The sequence below is a fragment of the Ptiloglossa arizonensis genome, chromosome 4, assembly GCF_051014685.1.
Source record: "Ptiloglossa arizonensis isolate GNS036 chromosome 4, iyPtiAriz1_principal, whole genome shotgun sequence".
Classification (NCBI taxonomy): Eukaryota; Metazoa; Arthropoda; class Insecta; order Hymenoptera; family Colletidae; genus Ptiloglossa; species Ptiloglossa arizonensis.
In genome coordinates, this window is record NC_135051.1 from 27980566 (window position 1) to 28003797 (window position 23232).

The 23232-nt window shown below is 36.1% G+C and overlaps 6 protein-coding genes across 12 annotated transcripts; 3 read left to right on the plus strand and 3 right to left on the minus strand.

Annotated features, from left to right (window-relative positions):
* The first annotated feature begins 1612 nt into the window (after nt 1-1612).
* Side-iii (sidestep III) lies at nt 1613-8020 on the plus strand. Its single transcript, XM_076308695.1, has 14 exons — nt 1613-2970; nt 3561-3693; nt 3766-3974; nt 4400-4510; nt 4588-4791; nt 4874-5019; nt 5100-5250; nt 5318-5448; nt 5514-5673; nt 5874-6170; nt 6469-6789; nt 6982-7272; nt 7346-7455; nt 7577-8020. The coding sequence occupies exons 1-14, from the start codon at nt 2799-2801 to the stop codon at nt 7688-7690; spliced, it is 2550 nt and encodes an 849-aa protein (XP_076164810.1). The 5' UTR covers nt 1613-2798; the 3' UTR covers nt 7691-8020.
* Nucleotides 8021-8171: 151 nt separating this feature from the next.
* Nucleotides 8172-9962, plus strand: LOC143145376 (uncharacterized). The gene is made up of 2 exons (XM_076308702.1): nt 8172-8576; nt 9134-9962. Exons 1-2 carry the CDS (start codon nt 8463-8465, stop codon nt 9350-9352), a joined length of 333 nt encoding a protein of 110 aa, XP_076164817.1. The 5' UTR covers nt 8172-8462; the 3' UTR covers nt 9353-9962.
* On the minus strand, nt 9094-11857 carry Med6 (mediator complex subunit 6). Of its 5 annotated transcripts, none has more exons than XM_076308697.1 (6): nt 11620-11857; nt 10580-10799; nt 10321-10480; nt 10053-10227; nt 9730-9976; nt 9116-9651 (listed from the first exon to the last, which is right to left on the minus strand). In XM_076308697.1, exons 2-6 carry the CDS (start codon nt 10605-10607, stop codon nt 9572-9574), a joined length of 690 nt encoding a protein of 229 aa, XP_076164812.1. In that variant the 5' UTR covers nt 10608-10799; nt 11620-11857; the 3' UTR covers nt 9116-9571. The 5 variants fall into 5 exon arrangements, with proteins under 5 accessions (XP_076164813.1, XP_076164812.1, XP_076164811.1 ...); XM_076308696.1 differs by lacking the exon at nt 11620-11857 and adding an exon at nt 10981-11257; XM_076308698.1 differs by lacking the exon at nt 11620-11857 and having other exon boundaries at nt 9094-9651; nt 10068-10227; nt 10580-10957.
* Nucleotides 11661-13196, plus strand: Naa80 (N-alpha-acetyltransferase 80). Its single transcript, XM_076308703.1, has 4 exons — nt 11661-11683; nt 12190-12309; nt 12376-12506; nt 12589-13196. The coding sequence occupies exons 2-4, from the start codon at nt 12197-12199 to the stop codon at nt 12930-12932; spliced, it is 588 nt and encodes a 195-aa protein (XP_076164818.1). The 5' UTR covers nt 11661-11683; nt 12190-12196; the 3' UTR covers nt 12933-13196.
* Nucleotides 13197-13305: 109 nt separating this feature from the next.
* On the minus strand, nt 13306-14795 carry LOC143145375 (flavin reductase (NADPH)). The gene is made up of 5 exons (XM_076308701.1): nt 14539-14795; nt 13962-14126; nt 13800-13889; nt 13598-13729; nt 13306-13519 (listed from the first exon to the last, which is right to left on the minus strand). Exons 1-5 carry the CDS (start codon nt 14609-14611, stop codon nt 13374-13376), a joined length of 606 nt encoding a protein of 201 aa, XP_076164816.1. The 5' UTR covers nt 14612-14795; the 3' UTR covers nt 13306-13373.
* Nucleotides 14796-15080: 285 nt separating this feature from the next.
* Nucleotides 15081-23172, minus strand: LOC143146299 (proteasome activator complex subunit 4). Of its 3 annotated transcripts, XM_076310455.1 has the most exons (15): nt 22848-23172; nt 22358-22466; nt 21993-22208; nt 21603-21743; nt 21345-21516; nt 20885-21283; nt 20649-20797; nt 20247-20569; nt 19165-20137; nt 18811-19081; nt 18351-18734; nt 17645-18211; nt 16013-17569; nt 15706-15936; nt 15081-15643 (listed from the first exon to the last, which is right to left on the minus strand). In XM_076310455.1, the coding sequence occupies exons 3-15, from the start codon at nt 22184-22186 to the stop codon at nt 15500-15502; spliced, it is 5505 nt and encodes a 1834-aa protein (XP_076166570.1). In that variant the 5' UTR covers nt 22187-22208; nt 22358-22466; nt 22848-23172; the 3' UTR covers nt 15081-15499. The 3 variants fall into 3 exon arrangements, with proteins under 3 accessions (XP_076166570.1, XP_076166569.1, XP_076166568.1); XM_076310454.1 differs by lacking the exons at nt 22358-22466; nt 22848-23172 and adding an exon at nt 22313-22341; XM_076310453.1 differs by lacking the exons at nt 22358-22466; nt 22848-23172 and having other exon boundaries at nt 21993-22351.
* Between the last annotated feature and the right edge of the window lie 60 nt (nt 23173-23232).

Consider the following 23232-nt stretch of genomic DNA (forward strand, 5'->3'; position numbering starts at 1 on the left):
ACATGCATAAATACATACATACATACGTACATATATATGGATATGTATATGTATATGTATGTATGTATGTATAAAACAATAACGATAATAATTAAGTACTTTACACGTGTAAGCAGTATCCAAGAAAATCCGAACTAGTTGCACCAAGTGCCATAGTCCATAGGTCACAGTACGTTTAACATAGGAGGGAGACTCGTACCCATTACCGAGGAAAACGAAGAGAGAAACGTATAAAAAAGAAAACGAAACGAAAAATTAGGTCGAACTACACGCGGTTCGACGGTAGCGGCTAAGTCGCGTTCTTAACGCTTATTGTTAAGGTGAACGCGAGACGCGAGGAAAAAGAACAACAGCAGTCAGCTAAAGAACACGAGAAAAGAGAGAGGGAGTTTACGTAGTCCGTGTGACTCGAGATTCCCGGTGGGCCGGTTTCGCCCATCTCGAAGAACATTTTAGAACTTACAGACACACCAATATGACAATATACTATGAAATTAATTTCCGATCCTGTTGCTCGGTTATAATTATCCTCCCCCCCCCCCCCCCCCACTCCCAAACTATCTTCATCCACCTGAAAGAATAAAAAATAAAGGAAACTGCAGCCTCCGGACATCCGTTACTGTACATTTTGCCACGTTTATTTTTCAACGCGTTAGTATGTGATTAGACCGTGATCCCGGCTCGCAAAAATCCGTGCATTTTGAAAGCGAGGGAGAGTGAGAGGTAGAGCGCGAGAGAGGGAGAGAAAGGGTGAACACTGTAACACATGGCCAAGGATGGATCGAACGTGGTGGTGCGTGTGACCTTTGCGAGACATTATCAATTACCTTAAACGAAAAATAAGAAAAAAACTGTAGTAACGTCGCAATTGTATGTTGTAAACATTACTATTTCAAATATACTCTGTCATTATTAACAGGAGAGAGTTTGTGATTTTACCACACACAATCATCCTGAGGAGACGAAAAGGGATTGCCGTCGTGATCATTTTTAAAATCGTTTCAAGGTTCTCGATGTTTTCGTAAACGCTGCCGTCGACGAGAGTTGAACCGCTCGAGTAAAAGTAACGCATTACTTGCGAAACGAAATATTTATTCGATTAAATATTCAAAAGCATGTGGGATAAATGAAGAATTGCGATTATACGCGGAGGTTTTTAATCAAGATGATTTGGAAGAAATAACAGTGGACGTATACTTAAAAAGACTTATTATTCTCGGGTAAAGAAAATTCTCTGGCACGGAACTTTGAAAGTCGCTTTTGAACCGTGCGAATATCGACAGCGTTCTTTTCATGGACGGCACGAATCTTTTTATCGGGTAATCGTTAATTTTTCACTCTTCTGGAAGTAAAACAACATAATGAAATAAAGAGAAGAAACGGGAAATTTATCGGCTTGAAAAATCTTCTGGATTAGATTAGATTTCGAAGGAAGTTATCCGAATGTTAGTCACTGTAAGAGCCAGCTAAGAAGAAAACGAGCAAAGTTCTCGATCGAGCCGATAGTGCGCGTCTCCGCGACCCCTAACAGTGAATAGCGTCGAGAAGAGGTCGCGGTGAATCGTGAGGGTTCGTCGCTGTTCGCGGATGCTCGTTTGTGTGCGTCGCGTCGAGCCGAGCACGCTCTCGCCGTTGCTCGCGGGGCCTATATATCGTGGTAGGAATCGAGAGCGTCGAAACACGAAGCGAGATCAGACTGACTTCACGAAAATCGATCGGCGCTCATCGTCGTCGGGTTAGCGACGCCCGCGGAAGCGTGTCCATTGCAACGACGCGGTTCACGAGAAACGTCCGCTGGCTGGCTCTCCGTCGAGCTTTTCTCGCGGAACAGGCCCCCAAATGTCGAGAGCAGCCTCGTGTTCTACGAAACTCAGGAACGTTCCTGCCAACCTGACCCGAGGAAAGTGGTACGAGAAAGTGATCCAGTGAAACGGTTCCTCGGGGGTGTGTGCGTGTGTGTGCGAGTATGTGCGCGTGAGAGAGCGCGCTTGTGCGTGTATGTGTTGTACACCTTCGGAAAGATCGAACGGAAGCTGTCGAGGCTTCGACGGAGGAACGAGAAACGAGAAAAGGAAGGAAAGCTAGCTAGGGTGTATCGGAAGGCTTCCGTAATAGCCTCGCCAAGCTACGAGCTCGCGGGGAAACGGACAAAGAAGCACGGTGTCCATAGATAGATTCCTACGTCGTGGCTTCGTTGAACAGCCAGTCCCCATGAGGTACGGAGTACCCTCGACGGTGTCCTCTCCGTTATCGCCATTGTCGAAGCGCAGCGTGGTGAATTAACGGGGGCCGGTGCTTTTCCGCTCGTGAGAACGACAATAATTTTAGAGAAACGTTTGTACACGACCTACTAACTGGAAACGGGAATTTACCCCTCGGGCAGCCGCGTTTTCCGGCCTCCTATGTCGATGTAAGTAGCGAATTCGAGTCGAAATCAAAAGAACGTGTTTTTCTACGTGTAACTCGACGGTTAGCGAAAGAGAGAGAGCGAGAGAGAGAGAGAGAGAGAGAGAGAGAAGGAGGAAAGCCGAAAGATCCGTGAATCCTTGATACACGCTGCGATTGGAAGGCGATCAGCGATTTACTCGAAAAGCTCTCGCACCAGCAGAATCAATCGGTGAGCGTGTCCTGGACCCTGTCCCCTGTCCCCTGTCCCCTGTCCCTCGCTGGGGTATCGTACGTTCGGAGGACATTGCACGAGGACAAGGCGACGAAGGAAGTGGGAGGAGGCCGTCTACCTCTCGACGTGGAATGATAATAAAGGAGAGCCACAGAACAGGCCGGCGCGGGGTGACATTATGCGAGGAGTGGGTTTGAACCTAACGAAGGCAACCCTCAGACTGTTCCCCTTTGGGATGGCAATAGGAGCGCTCACCGATGTCGCGATCAAGCTCGTCATCAGCGGTTACATACTCGCCGTGGTTGTCTACGTGAACGCCACCGGTAACTGGGACAAAGACGATGACTTAGGTATGTTGCGTTCCATCGCGGTAGCTTCTATTCGTGCTAGTCGGACGAGTGTCCGACCAAGCATATGCCGTATCTCCTTGACGCGAATGCAGACCAACGCAAGTCGATGAAAACATCGACTGCCGCGTCGTTCGTTTACAAACGACACCGACGTCGTTTTTTAAGTCGCAAATAAAAACCCAAATGGTCTTTGAAAATTATAAATTACCTTTCCAGTAAATGTGTTGCATAGTTTGTGTTTATCTCGATCGGGCATTCGTCCGACAAACGATAAACCGAATCTATTCGAGTAAGTAAAGACGTACACGACTTAGTGGATACCGCGTAGCCAAGTATTAATTGAAACGCACGCGCTAATCGGGTACAAATCGGACCGAGGGTGCGTCATTTCAACTTAAATGGATCCAAGATACGCGTTGATCGGGCCCGTGTCCGACCGAGCACGTACAACATCTACTTAAATAGATATTGACATATTTCGGATTGTTAGACGTCTCGTAAACGAAGCACGCTCAAAAGACATTCTTGACCCGAATCGCACACTCACGACTAGACAGCCACTCTCTGTATCAACGATTTTCCTTTTCTAGTCGCAACTTTCGAAGTCAGCGCCGTTCTTGGACGCACCGCGAAATTGCCTTGTGACATTGAACCGTCCACGCGCGAGGATCGCGTATACATGGTGCTTTGGTTTCGCGACGATGCGGTGAAACCGATTTATAGGTAAGGAGTTTGCTTCTCGTTCGATCGAATTCGGCGAATTCGAGAATATTAAAGAAACACGAAATGTTTCAGTTTCGACGTACGGGGAAGACCGTTCAACAAAGCTCTAAACTGGTCGGACAGCACCGTCGTAGGGCCAAGGGCTTATTTCGTAACCGTCACTAAGCCGGCCGCTCTCAATCTGGAAGCGGTTCAATTGGACGACGAAGGAATCTATCGGTGTCGGGTGGATTTCAAAAATTCGCCCACGAAGAACTTTCAAGTTAATCTCACAGTAATCGGTACAATTTAATCTTTTTTATACAGGGTGAGTCGCGTATCTTGATCACCTTGATGATTTCCGGATGATTTCAGAGAACCGACTCGAAATTACTTGCGTCTCGCGTCGTTAATTTGGTTCAGAGAGAGTTAAAATTGTAGTAATTTCGATCGTGATTAATATCGATCGCGCAACAAACAGCACCGAAAATTTGTTCAGTGTTGCGATACTCCTCGCGAATACTCCTTCGTCGAGGGAAGGTGAGCCTGAAAAAAGTTATTCCATAACCAGCATCTAAAATCCCCTGAGTCAAATTGTAGGAGAGAAAAAATATATTTGTACCGGTCTTCCAACACCGAAAATAATCGTAGCTATCGAGTTACGTGGTTCACCGTACATTGATCCGGGGGTGGATTGCGTTTAACGGTGTAAAGAAATTGTTTTCAGTTCCGCCGCATCAACTCCTAGTTTACGACAGTTCCGGAGTGGAAGTAGAAAGTACCGCAGGACCGTTCCAAGTCGGCGTAGAGTTTGAACTGTCTTGCGAAGTAAGGGGAGGTAATTCTTTCTTATTCGTCGATGCTTTCTAGCTATGTTACCGCTATTACGAACACGATATTCTCTCTGGAATGCAGGTAAACCAACGCCGGTAGTGAGCTGGTTGGTCAACGAGAAAGAGGTGGACAGTAAACTGGAAGAGATCGGTCGAAATATCGTCGTCAGTAAATTAAAGATACCACAGCTGAGAAGGGAACATCGTAACACCACTTACAAATGCCGGGCTTTGAACACAAATCTTATACCTCCGTTAGAGAAAACCGTGCTCTTGGACGTTTATTGTGCGTGTCGAAGGATATAAAATACCTCTCGATAATGCTTGTCGGTTCGTTTATAACGTATATCGACGATTGATCGTTTCAGTAAAACCATTGTCGGTGAAAATCCTGTCGAAACCGACGATCCTCGAGACAGAGAAGGACTATTCAATCGCGTGCGAAACGACAGGATCGCATCCTCGAGCTCGAATCAGTTGGATGGAGGGAAACGCTATATATCATAGTGGCAAAGTAATCGACAGTAACATTTCTATAGAATCGTGAAAGATAATATCGTAACGTTGTCATTGACGAAAACTTTAACAATTCAGGTACTAGACGGCGGTAACGCTTCGGTGGTTTTAAGTACACTTATATTCTCACCGAACCCGGATGACCACGGGAAAATCTTGAAATGTCGCGGGGAGAATCCAGCATTGCCAGACGCATACTTGGAAGACTTCTTTCAATTAAACGTAGTTTGTGAGTACCGTGAACCACCGACGAGCGACCATCGTTTCTGTAATAATTTGTCGACGTGTTTCCGCAGTTCCACCTAAAGTACAGTTACACCTGGGTAGTACCCTAAACGCGGAAAAGATAAAAGAGGGTGACGACGTTTACTTCGAGTGCAAGGTTCGAGCTAATCCGGAACACCATAAAATTACATGGAGGCACAACGTGAGTAGTCCGTAGCCATTGATCCATCCGCGATTCGATAACGAGATATACAATTACAATCGTAGGACGCGATATTGACGCAAAATTACTCGGCCGGAGTAATCATGAGCACTCAGAGTCTGGTATTGCAGAAGATAGGTCGCGACAACGCGGGGAACTACACGTGCCTGGCGAGCAACGATCGTGGCGAGACCACGAGTCCAGTGGTGACGTTGCGAGTACAGTGTAAGTGGTCGAAATCGATTATCCTCTTAACGGTGACAAACGCTAGACGAAACATTCGATGGAAAGACTGTCAAACTTTCTACGTACCATTGTGTAAAATTATAAATAGACGAATTTTCGATGGAAACGAACGGTCACGCAGGTGTGTATTATCTCTGGTCTCTCTCTCTCTCTCTCTCTGTTTAAATCGCGACGCACAGTTGCTCCGGTTTGCAAAGCGAAAGAGGTATCGATCATCGGCGCATCGCTAGAGGAATCCGTGAAAGTGCGTTGCGAAGTGGACGCTGATCCGAACGAGGTGGAATTTGTCTGGGAATTCAACAACAGCGGAGAGAATTTCGAGGTAGCCCCGGTGAAGTTCGATGGCAACAACGGGACGATGAGCGAGCTTGTTTACACGCCCGTGTCCGAGAGGGACTACGGCGCCTTAACGTGTTGGGGTAGAAACGCGATTGGAAAACAGGAAGCGCCTTGCATCTATCAAATCATACCAGCAGGTAGCGTAAACCTTAACACGTAAACGCCGGTAGTCGATAAAAAAAGCACCGCGAGCTCGTAAATTAAGCAACGCGCGAAAATTTCGCAAACACGTTCGGTCGTCGAGTTATTAATCTTCCATCTTGCGTTCGGAATTACTCGGAGTACAATTAACGTACGGATACGCACCGGATTTCACAAAAGTTCGCTGTATCTTCCCCGCTAACTATACAAGCCGAAAGCGTACCATTACGCGTGAAAATCACTCGTATTTAAAATCACTCGTATCTTGGTAACTCAATCCTGGCGTGTTTACAGTGAAACCGAACCCTTTGAACAATTGCACAATGAAGGCGTCGTTAAATCAAAGTTCCGAGATCCTCGAGGTCGAATGTGTCCCAGGATACGATGGCGGACTGAAGCAAGAGTTTCGGTTGGAGGCTTACGAGGTTCTCACCGGAAATTTGCGAGTGAACGCGTCTAGCATATCTGCGGATGTGCCAATATTTCGTATAGCTGTAGCGGATCTTCTTCCAGCTACACATTTTTACCTACTCACGTATGCCGTGAACGCTAAAGGACGAAGCGAAGTGAGTTTACTAGAGGACATAATGCTGAGGGACTCCGAGAAACATACAGGTAACTCAGTATTTTCAATATCGAGTAATACTATATATCAGATACTTGGGAATTAACGAAGAATGCACAAAACTCTGTAGATCGAGTATTTTATAGAAACTACTCTAATTATTTTAAGCAACGCATTCGAATAAATCATTTATTAAATGTTTCAATCGACCGCTATTGAGATATCTATATTCCTTTTTTCAGACAGCGGGGGAAGCATGATGCCGCTTGTTTTGCTTCTTATCGGATTCCTGATAATACTCGGCGCCACTGTGTTCTCGGTGATGTTAATGATGTACCGTCGCAGAGGTGCGACATCCCCGGTGCATATAGAACCTTACATGAAACAACCGATAATCACACCACCAGATTCGAGAAATAACTCGATGCTCGACGTTACACACGGAGATCACACTTACTTTGTCGAGTACAGGTTGAAACAGTCCACCGATTACGCACTCAACAATCAACCGGACATCATACAGTCACCACAAGGTAACGCTTCTGTTATTTTTTATCGCACGATAGTATCTCGTGAACGTCGAATAATACAAAATCCCCCTTTCAGATCAGGAAAAAATAAAACGTGAACCACAATTGTTTCTACCTGTGAGACCAGATACGCTCTTCGCGGCGTACGATATTCACAAACAAGGACTTCAAACTAACAGATGCAGCGTAAGTCTTGCACGACGTCTGAAATTGAAGCAACACTTACAATTGATTTGGAAATATTTATGGCAGAATATCATTATTACATCTTCGGTAAAAGTTTCTTGTTTCATATTTCTTATTACAGTTAAACCCATTCTCTGCGAAGTCTTGGGAACCTATTAGCTTTAAGGCTGACCGTAACTTGATGAAGGAGATCATTATTGCCAACTCTATACCTGGTCCAGAAAGTTGCGTGTAAAAAATCGCTTAACAGAAAGATAAAGCAAACATATCAGAAGGACCGATCTCGAAGCCTAAACCAATCGTACCGTTGATCGTCGACCGATGATGACCATAAAAGAAACGAATTGCAACTGGTTCTGTCGTCGAGAGTTGGGCACCGCGCAAAAATTGACACGAGGCGAGCATTAATGACGCATTACACCGCTTAAAGGTCGAACGCCTCGTCATCGAAAAACGTACGGAACCGGAAACGAGCTAGGAATCATCAAGACGACTAGTTGCATACTAACTAAACGCTACACTCGGTGTATTATTCCAAGTTTAATATATTTTGTGTCAAGTCTTAGACGGTTTCCTTATTCTGCAGTAAATTTCACCCAAAAATACGACGATGCGTTCGCTGTTTACGAATAATTTATTTGGATCTTTCCACGCGCTGCGTATCTTGCAGACCTAGCGTTTATTTAAAAAGTGACAGCCTTGCAATTATTTTATTTAAATAAAATTTCGTTTAAAATAACGCGTGTTTAGCGTGAGTGTATCGAAAAGATGTTACACAGGACGGACCATTGTTGCAAAGATATGCGCGAAAATAAACACCATAAATTAATGACGCTAGCACGATGACTCCAGCGACTGACACTAGTGCGCAAATTCTTCGACGAATCTTTCCTAAACTACGTGCAAGTCTTGCTTGACGAGTCGGCATTGAACTTGACGTATAAAGAGTACGTGGTGTAACATGTGCTTTCTTGTTTATATCTTCTTTTACATTTAATTCTTGGTTCATGTTGTACATAGTATCCTGCAGACCTAGCGTAAAAATTCTTTTTGATTCGTCCGATATTGAAGGCAAACTGTACTGGGAAACAAAGTCGAATTTTTCTCATCAGTACACAAGTGTAAGTTTGAAACGCTAGATAGCTCTAGTTGTTAGATAATTTTACTTGTGTATCGTGAAATTTATGCATTTGTTGGCGAACCAACTGAATGAATTTGCATTTCTCGTGTTTTAAGCTTTTGATAAATTCATCTTCGGCATACGCGTGGCTCTGTTCGTAGAGTCCTGTGTCTAGATACTCTTTGTAGCATGTCTTTCCATCACATATCATTTTTCACCGATTACATACAATTTTTCTGTTGTAAAAAGAGACACGTTTGTTGTTAGATAATCGAGTCAATTACAAATGAAATTCTAAAAAAAATTGAAATACTAATACATCTTGACATTTCAAGGTTTCCTTTTTTTTTTCCTATAACCATATTCGTAAAAATTTAAAGCATAATCGTTACATTTTTATACTCGACATTTTTACTAAGAAAACAATACAATTTGTGGTAACAAAAGAAGCATTATACATCGCATTCGATCCACAGTACAAAACCATAAGAAAGTTTGTGACAGAATACTTCTTAATTTTATTCTATAATTGTAAAAATATGGTTGTAATATTTTTAGATTGCGTTAAACACGATTTTAACATATTCCTACTATGTACGAGCACAAAAACCTAGAAATCCTCCCCATCGTCTGGCACCTGAATGTCCTAGAACCAACGTTCGCAATGGAATACAATATAGGCACAAAGATATTAAGAAGAAACAGCTTAGACCAACGAAACCAAATATAAAAGAAGAAATTGATGATCCTGATTGTCTATGGTATAAAAGAAAGTGAGAAAATTTGGACAATGACAAAAAATATTTAACACGTCTTTAATTTTACACTATATCTAATACTAATACAACACATACCGATTCATCGCAGTTTTTATATTCCAAAAAAAAAATACAATTAATTAAAATGTTAAATGCTTGTCTTGTGAAGTAAATGCGCCATGAAAATAGAAATAATATAGCATATGTAAACTTTAATCCTTATGTATTATAGTCTTAATTAATTAACTTTTGGCTTCTTTTCTGGTGGTGGTTTCATATCTTTCTTTTCAACTTTTACTTCTTGTTTAATTTCCATGGCTAGAAATGAGCAAATAAATGTGATTTTTATATTTAAGTCTTACTTAAATAACTTTTCTTACCAAAGTAAGTACTCACAAGACTCTGTGGCTTGGTGCACTGGCTTTGGAACAGACAATGGGAATTTGCGTGTAAGTTCAGCAAGTAACATGTCTACCCTTTGACGTTGAAATAAAGAGCTAGGTTCCTCGCGAACAGGTGTTTCCTTCTTTGCAGCCATGGCCTTTCCATTTTTAAAATCCCAATAATATCCCTTACTAGGATGATACCGAGAACACGAGCTAGCTTCTTCAAAAGCAGACTGTAAGTGATGTACTGTAGATAACTGCAAAATATAGTTTTATAAATTAGAATCATATTTGTAGCTAATTCTGCTAACACTTTGCATAAGCACTAAGTACCAATCTTGAGCTCACAACAGATGCTAAATCGGGTGCCTGATACACAACACCTGCAATGATATAATAATCTGCGAGTGGTGCTGCTAAAATAGGAGAATGACGATGTTGTTTTCTAATTACATATAAAATAGGTTCTTGTACGTGTAGAAGAATATATTCAAGTCCAGTCATATTTCTAAAATTAAATGATCGAGCAATAGTATTATCATTTTATAATTTTAAATTGTATGTATCTTTATTTCAGAAATGAAACATAAACAAAACTTACTGCAATTGATCAGGACTTAAACGTTGCATTTTAACAATTTCATTATTACAAGTTCTATCATAAAAAGGATTACTTCTTTCAGAGAAGTAATCCATTATGTTATTTGGATTTAATACAGGAATCCATGCACTGTCGTGCCATGAAAGTCCTAAAGGATTCTCTGTCAATTATGCAAAATAAAAGGTTAGGTGAGGTGGAAACTACTTTCTTGCCTTAATAACAATTTTTACAACTCTAAATCAAATTGGTACGACATTACCTGTTACCGGAGGTCTTCCTGGTAACATCTTTACTTCATAAAATATCAAAACATCAAATATTTAAAGGTTTATTATGTTTATCTAAACAATATACTTGTTCTCATTAGTAAGGTTTAATGTTTTTTGTTAGTAACATTTAAAAGCAATATTATTATTTCCATAATTTGTTTAATTGCTCCAATGTGTTTATTTACTTTCAATACCGGTTACACTATAAAACTAAAAGCCAAGAGTGACATAAATAAACCAAACGTTTCTCGACAGTAGATAGTGGTTCTCAAATACTTAAAGCTACAAAACCTACTCCGAAGAATCGATAGATCAAAATCATGTGTCAAACATGTAATAAACTCTAAACGTTAGCTTTATTTCTTCTCATAAGTAATAAAGACGAAATTACCTTTCTAATTTAAAAAAAAAACCTTACAAAGTTGTCATAATTTGCAATTGTGACAGTACAGTAATGATTTGTAACAGATTGTTCCGTAACGTCATTGACCAGCACTGTTAAAATAAAGAATGCAGAACACTGTTCACATATAGAACAGAGGCTATTCAGAAAAATGGGTCAAATGCAAAAAAAGATACTCGCATTCAAAAGGGAATGGGTCATGGACAAATTACAATAGAATATGTCATGCATAAAAAGTAAAAGGATACAAAAGAAAAAAAAACAAAATTAAAACTATTTACTAAATATCTTAATATTACACTATTATATTATGAAACAAATTACAAAATTTCTTTAAAAACGAAAAAAAACATAATAAATGTTAAATCTAAAAATTTAATTTTGAATCGCCCATCTACAAATGCTGCGTAAAAACGATCTCTATGAATTTTAATAATAACGCATTTTTACTGCAATAAAGTAATTCAGAGAACATGCGACATGCGAACACGTTCAAATAAAACGTTATACCCAATAATGTTGGGTGTGGTGAAATTTTACATAAAGGTGGGGAGATGTTCAACAGAAATATCAATCCTAGCTCAACATGACAGTATTCTAAAAGCTATTTCCGCACAAGATACATACAGGTGAAGAGCCCAGTGACCTTTAAAATTGTGTGTCAAGTTCTCGACGGGCACAAAAAAATACGGTAAGGACATCTGCTCTAGACTATTTATTACACACATTGACACATGCTACTTCCTATTACTCGTTATCTGTCAATCACAGGTTGTTGTGCATCTTTCCCTACTACGGATTCAGTGAGATATTTTCAAACATATCTGCTCACTTTTCACAAGCAGATATTGTTACTTGATTCTCTTGAATTATGTATTATTAATTTAACCTTTCGTCACTCGATTGACTTTTATTTAATATGTTCATATCGTTATCCAAATAAAAATATAGAAATGATTCACATATTTTAAAAACAATACCACATTATCTTATATCTTATTACCTATGATTTTATCTGAATATATCACAAGTGATATAAGATAATGTTATATTTTTTTTCAAAAACACTAAAATTGTAGTGTCGTAATTGTAGTTACAAAAATAGTTACTTTAAGTAATATTATTGTAGAATGATTAAATAGCATTTTTGAAGTCTAGGGGACCAAATTAATTCAATAATAAAATATATTGTTGCAGAAAAATTATGACAACTATTGATAGAGAATATGTTATAATCCCTATTCATCGACGACAAGATTTAATTCAAGATTGTTGTACACTACTTAATTCTGAATGGCCACGAAGCGAGTCTGCACGGTATATTATGCTATCATCTTACACAAATGAATTTTATAATCAAATAATTTTTTTTTTATAAAACAGGTTAAAGTCCTTAAATGTATCATGCGATGAATTTCCCACATGTCTTATACTCAGTGATAAGGACAAAGTTCTTGGTCATTGTAAAATATCATTAATACCCCGATTACGTCATAGTTGTTTAATACAATCAGGTTAGTTTGATTTAAGAAAAAAACTTCTACTTAGACAAAAATAATGAAATGGCAAGATTTGATTTTTCTTTCTACCTTATAGTTATAATTGACTGCCAATATAGATCTCAGGGACTTGGATCTAAATTGCTGCGCGGGGCTGAAGAATATGTAGCAAAAAAAGGAATTAAAAATGTATATTTAGTAACTAAAGGCCAAGAAGTTTTTTACCTTAAAAATGGATATAAAACGTGTGATCCATTTAAAGCATATGGAATTAATGATGTTGTATATTCTACTGCAGCATTTACTAAAGCAAAACTTAAAGAGAGTTGTACACAATATTCTGGTCCACCACCTCCTCCAATGCCAAACTTTCAAGTGCCAAAGTTCTTTGATTTAAGTGTAATAGCCCACAGAACTCATATGATAAAAAAGTTATCATAGTAATAGTAAAATAATTAAAAAAATGCATGATTCTTTCATATTACATATATAAGTGCTTTATAATATGCATATTATTTATTTATTTAGTAAATTATTTTTTTAATTATTTATAATATAGAAATATTTTTCATTCTGTAATTCAGTCATGTGATATATATCGTACATCTCACTTGTATGTCAATACATAAATCATATTTATTTGAACAGATATTTCATACCAATGATTTTTTAAAAAATTGTACAGTCTATTGATGTGAATACAATATAATTTATAAAACTTGGAATTCTTTACTTAAAAATTTCTTATTTATTTCTATATGCTTAAACAGAGCAAGAGATACTCATTGGAACATTTTTAATTCCTTACACATCATTTAGTGCACCATCCAAAGAAGAAAATAGAATAATTTTTATTTATGTATAATCATATTTCATGTTATATTATGCAACAGTTGCAATACCACAAACTTTTTGATAATGTTCTGATTGTTGAAGACTTTCAATAAGAAAAGCACCCAAATCATGTTTAGATATAGCACGACCAGGAGATTCGTTGTGCTTCACAACATATTTTGAACTCGGTACGTCTAAAAATAAAATATATAACAATATATCACAATGTTATAAAAGATGGGTTTTCATGTATTTCTTAATATAATGAATACCAGCAATATGAGGCGGTAATAATGCAATCCATTGTAATTTACTTTCTTTGAGAAGGTCAAACATACGTTTATGATCTGCATTTAAGTCTTTAAATATAGCAGGTACTGCTTCAGGGTTGTAGAACAAGAATGCTACCAAGAATAAATTATTACTTGAAAAATCATATAAAATGTTAATATACGTTTCAAACAAAATAGTTACCAGATAAACAAACGGACACTATTTTTACATTATTTGCTTTCATAGCATCTATTATATTTTTCATACCCTGGGATAATACAGTAGTCGGACCTAAAAATATTAAATTTTTATATCTAAAATTTAAACGAAAATTTAATAATTTATATAAAGTATAATACTTACTTAAGTCATTTCGTGTTCCAAGCACAACAACTACAGCGTCTCTATTACGTATAGCATTTGAAACTTGTTCTGCATTGGTCACATCTCCAACAACCATTTCTATCTTACCTTTCAACTTTATTGGAACTTTTGCTTCATTCCTCACAAACACTCTTACATCTAATCCTGAACTTAAAATAGATTATCAAATATACAGTAAAATTAATTTTATGTATAGTTTGCACTTTAAATATTTAATTATTTACAAAACTACACATTTATCAAATATTATTAACTCTTTCGTTACGACCGACTGGCTATGCAGCTCTACCACCTGTACGGACGTAGTGTCAGCGACGCGAACAATGTGCGTTGCTCTATATTACATCATTCGTTGTATCTACGATAATATAAAGTAATAACTAATAAATTTATCACATTTTCATTTATTAATATATAAATAAATAAAACAAGAATTAAAAATATAAAAGATATACAAAAACAATCTAATTTGCTAGCAAAGATCCATTATAACGGCGCATCGTACCGAAAGAGTTAAATAAATCCTTTATATAAATAGTAAAAACTAAATAAACACCCTTATTTACAGCACTATTTAAAGCACATAATCCAGTATTTCCTGTAGCTCCAAATATAACTATTCGGTTCATGGTAATACAATTGCTATCTGACAGATACTGCAAAGTCACAATCAGATTCGTGTACTTTAAAATAAAATTTCTAAGCAAACGTGCTATGTCATCTTTACGTAGAATTCAAAATTGCAATTTAAGGGGATTGGGTGGAAGACCGTCACGTTCGTTTATGCGGATTCGTTATCCTAGCACTATAGTACGTAGTACTATACGTAGTACATAGTACGTAGTTCTTCAGTAGAACATGAAGTTAGGTGTAAATAACTTGTCACGTGACAAATTTCATTGGTTCGCTATATCGACGCAACGCAACGATTTAATCAAGGATGTACCATAATAAGATGCAGATCTAGATCAAAACTCGAAAAGACGTGACAAATAAAAATTGTCAATGAAATAGCAAGAAGTCATAACAAAATAAATGTTAAATTAATGTATCCAATAAATAATTATTACTTATCATATGAAATAACATCCCGCGTAATTTGTTGTATTAAATGAATTTTATTTATTTTCTACATATTTAGCGTTCCATGTCATGTAAAAAATAATTCAAATAACACAACTGTAATAAATCATAGTTAAAATTGTACAAGCATAAGTAACACTTTTACATAAGTTAAAAAGTAACAATAAATATAAATTTCACCATTTCCTCTTAAATAAACAGTTACGGTAAATGTATTATGTCTTCACAGCACAGCACCAAGTAATTTGAAAATTTTCTAAACGTTACGGGACTGGTTATTACATTATCGTAACTACAAAGTTTTTGTATCATAATTCTTTTCACGATTATGTTTATCATGACTATAACATTTTTCATGGTCGTCATTGCGACTTCCATATAAAAAATATACTACAACCACAGGAAACACAATATAAGTTTCAGCATTCTAAATATCAAGCATAATGAGACGGTGGCATTGTCAAATCTTGTAATACAGCTAATTGTTCTTCTGTGAAATGTTGTGCATACCCATTCATATCTTTCCATCCGTTATAATGCGTTCTTTTAAAATCATCGAGAGTTTTTCTAATAGTCGTCTGTAAATAAATAAACTTATGTTACTAAACAATATATATGCGTTTCAAATTTATGTACTAACCGGTATAGGTTGCGGATCATTCATGTGAGGACTAAGGTATTCAATAATTGATGGTACATATTTTGGTACACTATACGGATGAGCTTGAATGAATGCACACATTCCTAGTACGGCTGCGTGACGAATACGTATAGCATCGATTTTTAAATTCTTCCGTATAATCTCTGTATGAGCATGACTTGAATGTTCCCTCTTATACAATTTGGTTTTTGCTTTTTTCTTAAACTCGTCCTGAAAAATGATCAAACTTTATGTAAGCAAGCTTTATTTTGACAAACTACTTTAGAAATATTTCAAGAATACTTACCAGCAAATTTTCTTGTTCTGGTATAAATGCACAATGTAACAACCCACTAAGAACTTGCCCAGCACTTTTTCTTACTTCTAATCGTTCATCCTCCAATAAACGTAGAACTAAATCTTTAACACAATCGACCCATGTTGAATTACTTAAAAATATGCTCATATTGTGAAAAACTAATACTTGAAGAAATTGCAAGCAGGTAGATCGTGCCCACCAAGATAAATGTTTTGACATTTTTATTATTGCTTCCAGAGCTATTGGCATATCATGTGACAAGGTAAATGCCTGTGCAAGTACTGCTAAAGTAGATTTACATAACTTTGTTAGTTCTTCATCTGTCTCGGAATTTTCCAATTGACACATAATCGGAAATATCTGATAAAATTCTGACTGCAGACCATTTTGTGAACGAATTACAGTATTTGTAATCCATTTGCAAACTGTCTTAAGTAATCGAATTGCTATTTCTCGGTCTTCCACATGTATTTTAAAATCCTTTGAAGACTCGTGACATTTAATATCAGCCATTTGCGAAGATAAGAAGTTTTCCTCTTTGCCACCAACTGTTGCACTTTCATTTACAAGTAATTGCAATCTTGGAACTATTTTATTTATTAGATCTTCTATTCGTGGCGTTAACTGATTATTTGAAGATTCTGGAAATCTTAAGTCCGCACTAAACACTGTCATTAAAACAGAACCTAATCGTTCTCTCACATTTTCAAATGGACTTGCTAGTAATCTATCCTCTGTACGTTTTAATAGACGGAGGAGTAATTCCGAAACACGCCACGATTGTTCATCAAGAGACGCTTGCAACGCAAACAAACGTCCGCATTCAATAAAAGATGACTCTGATTCGCCAAAACGAGGTTCTTCCATCAAACATTCCAATAACCAATAATGTCTATTTGGATCCCTGTTTTCTTGTGCTGAGGCAAAACACACGCCCCAATCTATAACAGACTCTATCGTCAAATTAGCTAGACCAAGCCTTATAATTGGTAACAAAGAATCCCACATTTCACAAACCATGCTATATGGCCAATGCTTTGCACCCTTGATAATTCCAGCTATAATTTCTGCTGCACATCTTTGGCTACTTTCTTGTTTATCTATGACTAATTTACGTAAATGTGGTAAAAAATGTTTCAAAAATAATATTCCGTGATTACGAAAGATCCCTTTGAAAAGGATAAATTTGTAACAATTAAATGTGTCTTTGCCTTTTTTCTCCTCAAGACTGAAGAACCTTATAAGTTTTTTAATATTCTGTGTATCATTAAAAAAGCGAACGACTTCTTTTTCGTGGTTTGTTAAATTTCGTACATTTGGATCTAGACACGGTTGCTCTGATGACGGTGCATAAATTTTTATTTTTTTTGGCCATGTATAATATCCGATATACGTCTGATGGACAAATCTAGGTTCGTCCCATTGTTCTGCTGTTAAAGGTCGAGTTTCATAATTATATTGCAGCCAAACATTGTCTGGTCTTCGTCCTGGTATTAACTTCTGAGATTGATTTTCTTCCAGAAACGTTGGTGGATCAATAGTTACCTTTGAATTGAATAATTACATTTTAAACTATATCCAAGTCATTTACAAAATAAATGTTTGACCGAAGTACCCTACCTTTGGATGCTTTCTCTTCTGTTGTTTTAACATGTACATGACCACTTGAATAGCAATTTTTCTTTCTCGTAATGAATCTTGTATTAACGCTTCTAAAAAATAACGAACTACCTTTGGAGGATACATTTGATCTGGATGAACTAATTCTCGAATAAAACCCATTGCCATTAAACGATGTCGCCAATGTAAATTTTTTTTCAGAAGGGCACGAAACAGATCATCCACCAAAGCATTGTAAGAGTTAAAATTAGATTCTTCGGTCTCTCGTAATATTTCCAAGCCTTTCTCAATTTCATCTTTAGTAGGTTGAGATAGATTAGGTTGTGGATAAGTGGTCCATAAATTAGCCGCAATCGTTAAACATGTTTCTGGTAGTTGAAGTTTGATTGCAATTGTTGGAAAACGTTTATTTATAGTTCCCATTAAATTTTCCTTTAAACGAATTACAGACAATTTCTCAGACGTTTTAGAAAGTACTATAGCTGGCCACAGAGATCTTAACATTTTCCAATCACGTTTCATAATGATGGGATCTTGTCGAGGACCAAACAGGATATACAACACACCCTATTTAAAAAAAATAAATATTAACAAAAATTCTAATAAGAAGTTACTCAGTTTTCATTATTATTATTATTATTATTATTATTATTATTATTATTATTATTATTATTATTATTATTATTATTATTATCATTATTATTACCTTATAAGCATCATGATTTTCTTCTACATCCTTTTTCAATATATCAATTAACTGTGGAACGATAAACGTATAAGAGTATGATAAATGTTGAAGAGCGCGGGAGAGACTGGATTGAGCCTGCGATCGCACATTAGCATACCTGCTGGTAGCCAATGCAAGAAGTTCGAACATTATTTCTTTATGAGTTTGTGTTAAGTTGAAAACCTGTGAATGAACACGCATTTTATGTTGAATTTCTGCACATTGTAATACAACAGGTCTCAGTAGTCCTTTGTTTCTTCCTAGGTGATCCTTCCTTTTCTTCATTACAACTTGAAGATTGTTGCGCTTTGCTTCATAAGCATCAGATAAACGAATCTTTCCCAATAAAAGACTATTCCAAATCTAAAATTAAAAGTTAAAATTTGCTTTAATATCTTTCACTAATAGATTTCATAGAATGTTATATTAAAATAGATACCTTTATTAAAACAAATAAACTTTTTGTGTCATCTTCCGCATTCTTTAATATTACTTTTTGTACGTTACACATGAGTGTTACCATATAGCGTCTCACATTACTACCATCGGGCATCAGTATTTCTTCTTTCATACCAAGTGTTGGTGTAAAAGGCACCCATTTTAAAGACGATTGTTTTGCAACTAATGGTTCTTCTTCCCATACTGGTAAAACAGATTCACAAGCTTGAACAATGCTGTTTACAATATTCAAACTAGTCAGCAACTCTTCCCTGCAATCATATATCCATACATTATTTAATGATAGCTTTATTTCATATAGTAAAAGGAAACAAAATATTTGATAATAACTAACCTTGTCAGTGTACTCCAGTCTTTACAGTATTTCTGTAATTTATTTATTTCGGGCAATAGATATTTGAAGAATATCCGATTTAATGTAGCAATTTCTTCTTTACCAGGAATATACCATTTAACATTCAGAGCGTTTATATCTAAACTTTGTCCCCAGTGCATAACTTCAGTAGATTCAAACTGATATGGCATCATAGTAGATAATGAAAAGAGAATAGATTTCAGCAATGCACAAGCTAAGTTGTTTCCTTCCCTCGATTTTAAAACTAATGCACGATCAAGAACAATTACTAATGTATTTACATGTGGTAACAAATTGTTCCCTGGTGTACAAGTGATTGCAGATAACAGCAACATTGCATACAAAAGACAACCGTCTAAATTTTCTTCCTTAATAATATCATTACTTTCGCCAGTGACGTCTAAAATAGTTTGTGAAAGTACAGGTAACAATGAATGTAAAGTTTTTTTGCCATTAACATGGGCAAATATTCGACATAATCCGGCGACCAGCTGTCCAGCAATCTGAGTTTCAAGAATACGCTCAGTTATGAACGTTCGTAATTTGTGCAACGCACACTCAAAAATTTGATCGTTAACCTGAATTAACAGTACTGTACACACTTCTCTCAGCACAGTTTCTGTAACTCTTTCCAATTTACTTTTTCCATCACCAGCACGAGTTTCAAGTCTAACGGATTCCAAAGAACTGGAATCTATAAAAGAGAATACTCTATCCAGGAATTGTAAAATAAAGTCTTCAAATCTCGATATTGCTGTCTCGTAAATGATTCTCTCTTCCTCATCTATTATTGTATTTAGTTTAGAAGGGTCTATAATGGGTATGTAAGTAGCATAAACTGAAATAAGACGAAAAGTAACAAAGCATTTTTCCATATCATTTGGATCAATACCAGGTAAAAGTAGAAATAATAATGGTAAAATATGTGTTGGTCCTTCTGGATATGTATAACCTAAAATAAAATAAATAAAAGCTTATTTCTTAACAAGTAATGTTTTCAACAATTACAAGAGCAAAAACTAATAAATTCAATCAATATGCAACAAAAGTATAATATATACCTTTGTTTATATTTCTGGATCCTTCTGCCATTGGTCTGGCTATAGCTGCCATGTGACTCAATCTAGCACTCAATTGATACGGCTCTGTAGTAAGAGAATCTAGTGTTAAAGACACTCTCTCCAAAACATCTGGGATAATTAAACTGGGCCTCATTGTGACAAGATGTTGCAATGCTTGAGAGGAATCACAAACACATAACTTGCTAAGCATAGCTGTCATAGTTACTGGCATCATACTTTTAACAAATGCATCAACATCACTGTCAGTCAATTTGTACTCTTCAGGAACAGGTGTTTCCCATGTTTGCTTACCATATCGTTCCCTGTAGTGGTAATAAAACACATGTTGCTAATTTCTGAAAAAAAATTGTAAGATATTCTAAAAAATACAGTAGTCCTTACTTGCGCAAACGTGCGACAAAGTGGTGTGGAAGTTTTACAAGAAGTTTCTTTAATTTCCCCAACCATTGACCAGTATTGGCTGGATGAAAATATGTTTCTATGGTTTTTAAAAATTTTTCGAGATACATTTGGGCAGTTGAACCATTTCCCTGAAATATTACAAAATACATGAAAATACTCTTTTGAATATGGTCATAATTAGTGCCTAATACATTTAATAGTTAAAAATATTCTACCAAAACTGCTGCTATCCAGATGGCTATGGGAGAAGTACCTATTTTGTGGTATTTACATCTTTGCATTTGGTTGTACGACACTGGTAGTCTTAAGCATCGTACAAACCTGGTGAACATTAATGGAATATGTGGTTCCCAGTTGATGTACCCAATGTTATTAGAAGCCAATCTTGCCATTAACCACATCATAACATTTTCCCATTTTGGTGCATTATGACAAACTTCCCATAATGACATAAATTCATTAAACCATAATTCATGTCCGATCGAATGATATTTGGGAAATAACTGTACTGGTAAGAACCACTCTAATGTTTCCAATCTTGCAGACATCATTACGCAATTGAGGGGGAAAAAAGTTGGTCTCAACTCATCTAATATTTCCTGTGTTGCACTCAACTATCGTAATAAATTAATCTCAATTCTTCCACTGACTTATTTGAAAAAAATAATCACTTACGGGAAAATAAACTTTTACAACATGTACAAGCATGTTTAACGTATCAGATAAACAATCAAAAGAACGATACATTCCCAAGCAAGTTTCTCCATTTGCTTGTACACGATCAACTAATTCATAAAGAGGTTTCCATGGAAGTTCTAGCTCATCAGGGGAAATTAATCCTTTCTTCCTAAAAATAGTAGAACAATAAACTGAACTGCTAGAATTAATAATAACATCACACAAAATTATATATGAAAATTAAATCCTACTTACTTTAATAATAAAATTAATGCAGAACTAAATCCACGCACAAGAAATGATTCTAGTTCTGGAATTGTAACCAGTTCGTACATTAATTTTATAAACAAAATATGATCTTCTTTACTAAATTTCATCCCATATATCTTTATGTACCTGTAATAAATACCGATATTTCATATTTATATATTTTATATTCATATTAGGTAATTAGATTCTTACTGAATCTTCATAAAATAATCGCAAATACTTAAACTTAAAAATTCTTAACTTCTTTATTTATTATTATAACATTAATTGCCCATAATTATAAGCACAAATGTCAATAATAACAGCTCTTTTCTTTGAATAATAGATTAAACTATTTTTAAAAATAATTAAGTAATTATAAAAATATGTACTTACTCGCATAATCTGGTAATCCAAAGAACACAGCCTGGCTGCATTTCACGAAGTATAATAGCCCGTCCTAAATTTGCTTTAATTTCGGCTAATAAAGCCTGCGATTCCGCCTCTAAATCATTTACATAAGGTAACAACTTATTGTACTTAGGTTTCCTTTGAAATTGAATATTGATATTTTCAGTTGAAGAACCCATGATTTCTTTGTTCTTTAAACTTCTGTAGATAAAAATATCTTTATCGTCTTCGATCATAATTACTTAAATGTATTGTCACAAGAAAACGATACAGATTAAGTATGAGTATCTCACGAAAGAACGCACAATACAATGCAAATCATATGCGTTATCGAGTCAGCAACAACTTACTTATTCTTCTTGATTTTTATCGAGTCATGTTTTGCATTCTAGTGGCCATATTTAATACGTTAATTTTGAAAGGTTAGAAGAAAAACCGTTGGTATATCTGCACATGGTACTAGAAAAAAATCGATTGCAATTGTCAATATATCGATGTCCACCATCATACATTAAACTTATCGTTAATAAATTACAAGATCAATTTTATGTATTATTTACATTTTTTTTAATTTGTTTATTAAGGTATAACTAAAAAATATATCATTTTTTTATCCCTAGTTTGAATTGTTATACGATTCACATTAATTATTATTGTGCTTCTCATTAATAATATTAATGAAAAGTATAAGAACTAACGTAAATGTAGTGTTTGTATTGTATATTTGATTATTAATAAGTTATAACAGAATAAATTTCAAACGTAAACAAATAAACATTAAAAATTCATGGGTTGTAAGTATTGTTATTTACTATCTGTAATATTGTATATATTACATACTTTTATTTGAAATATAAATTTTGTGTTGCGACGAAGGATTGTCCAACTTTTTCTGTATATGTATACATATATATATATGCATACTTCAGTTTATGGGACACCACTATCCTATATCTTATTCGTGTGCCGTTTAAATCAGTGTTACCCAGATAGCGGCACTAAGAACCAGGCGTACTAGTTGCAGCACTATGGTCACTTGGTGGGGGAGGCATAGGGATATCGATAAAGTCCATGTTATCGTGTGTACAATTTGTTTATGGCGTTATGTACAGCGTGGACTTTGCTGTATCGCATCCACATGCCTCCTCCATCAAGCTATCAAAATGCTGCAATCAGACATGCCTGCTAGGGACCCCTATACGTTTCCTTCCCCTTCCAACTATTC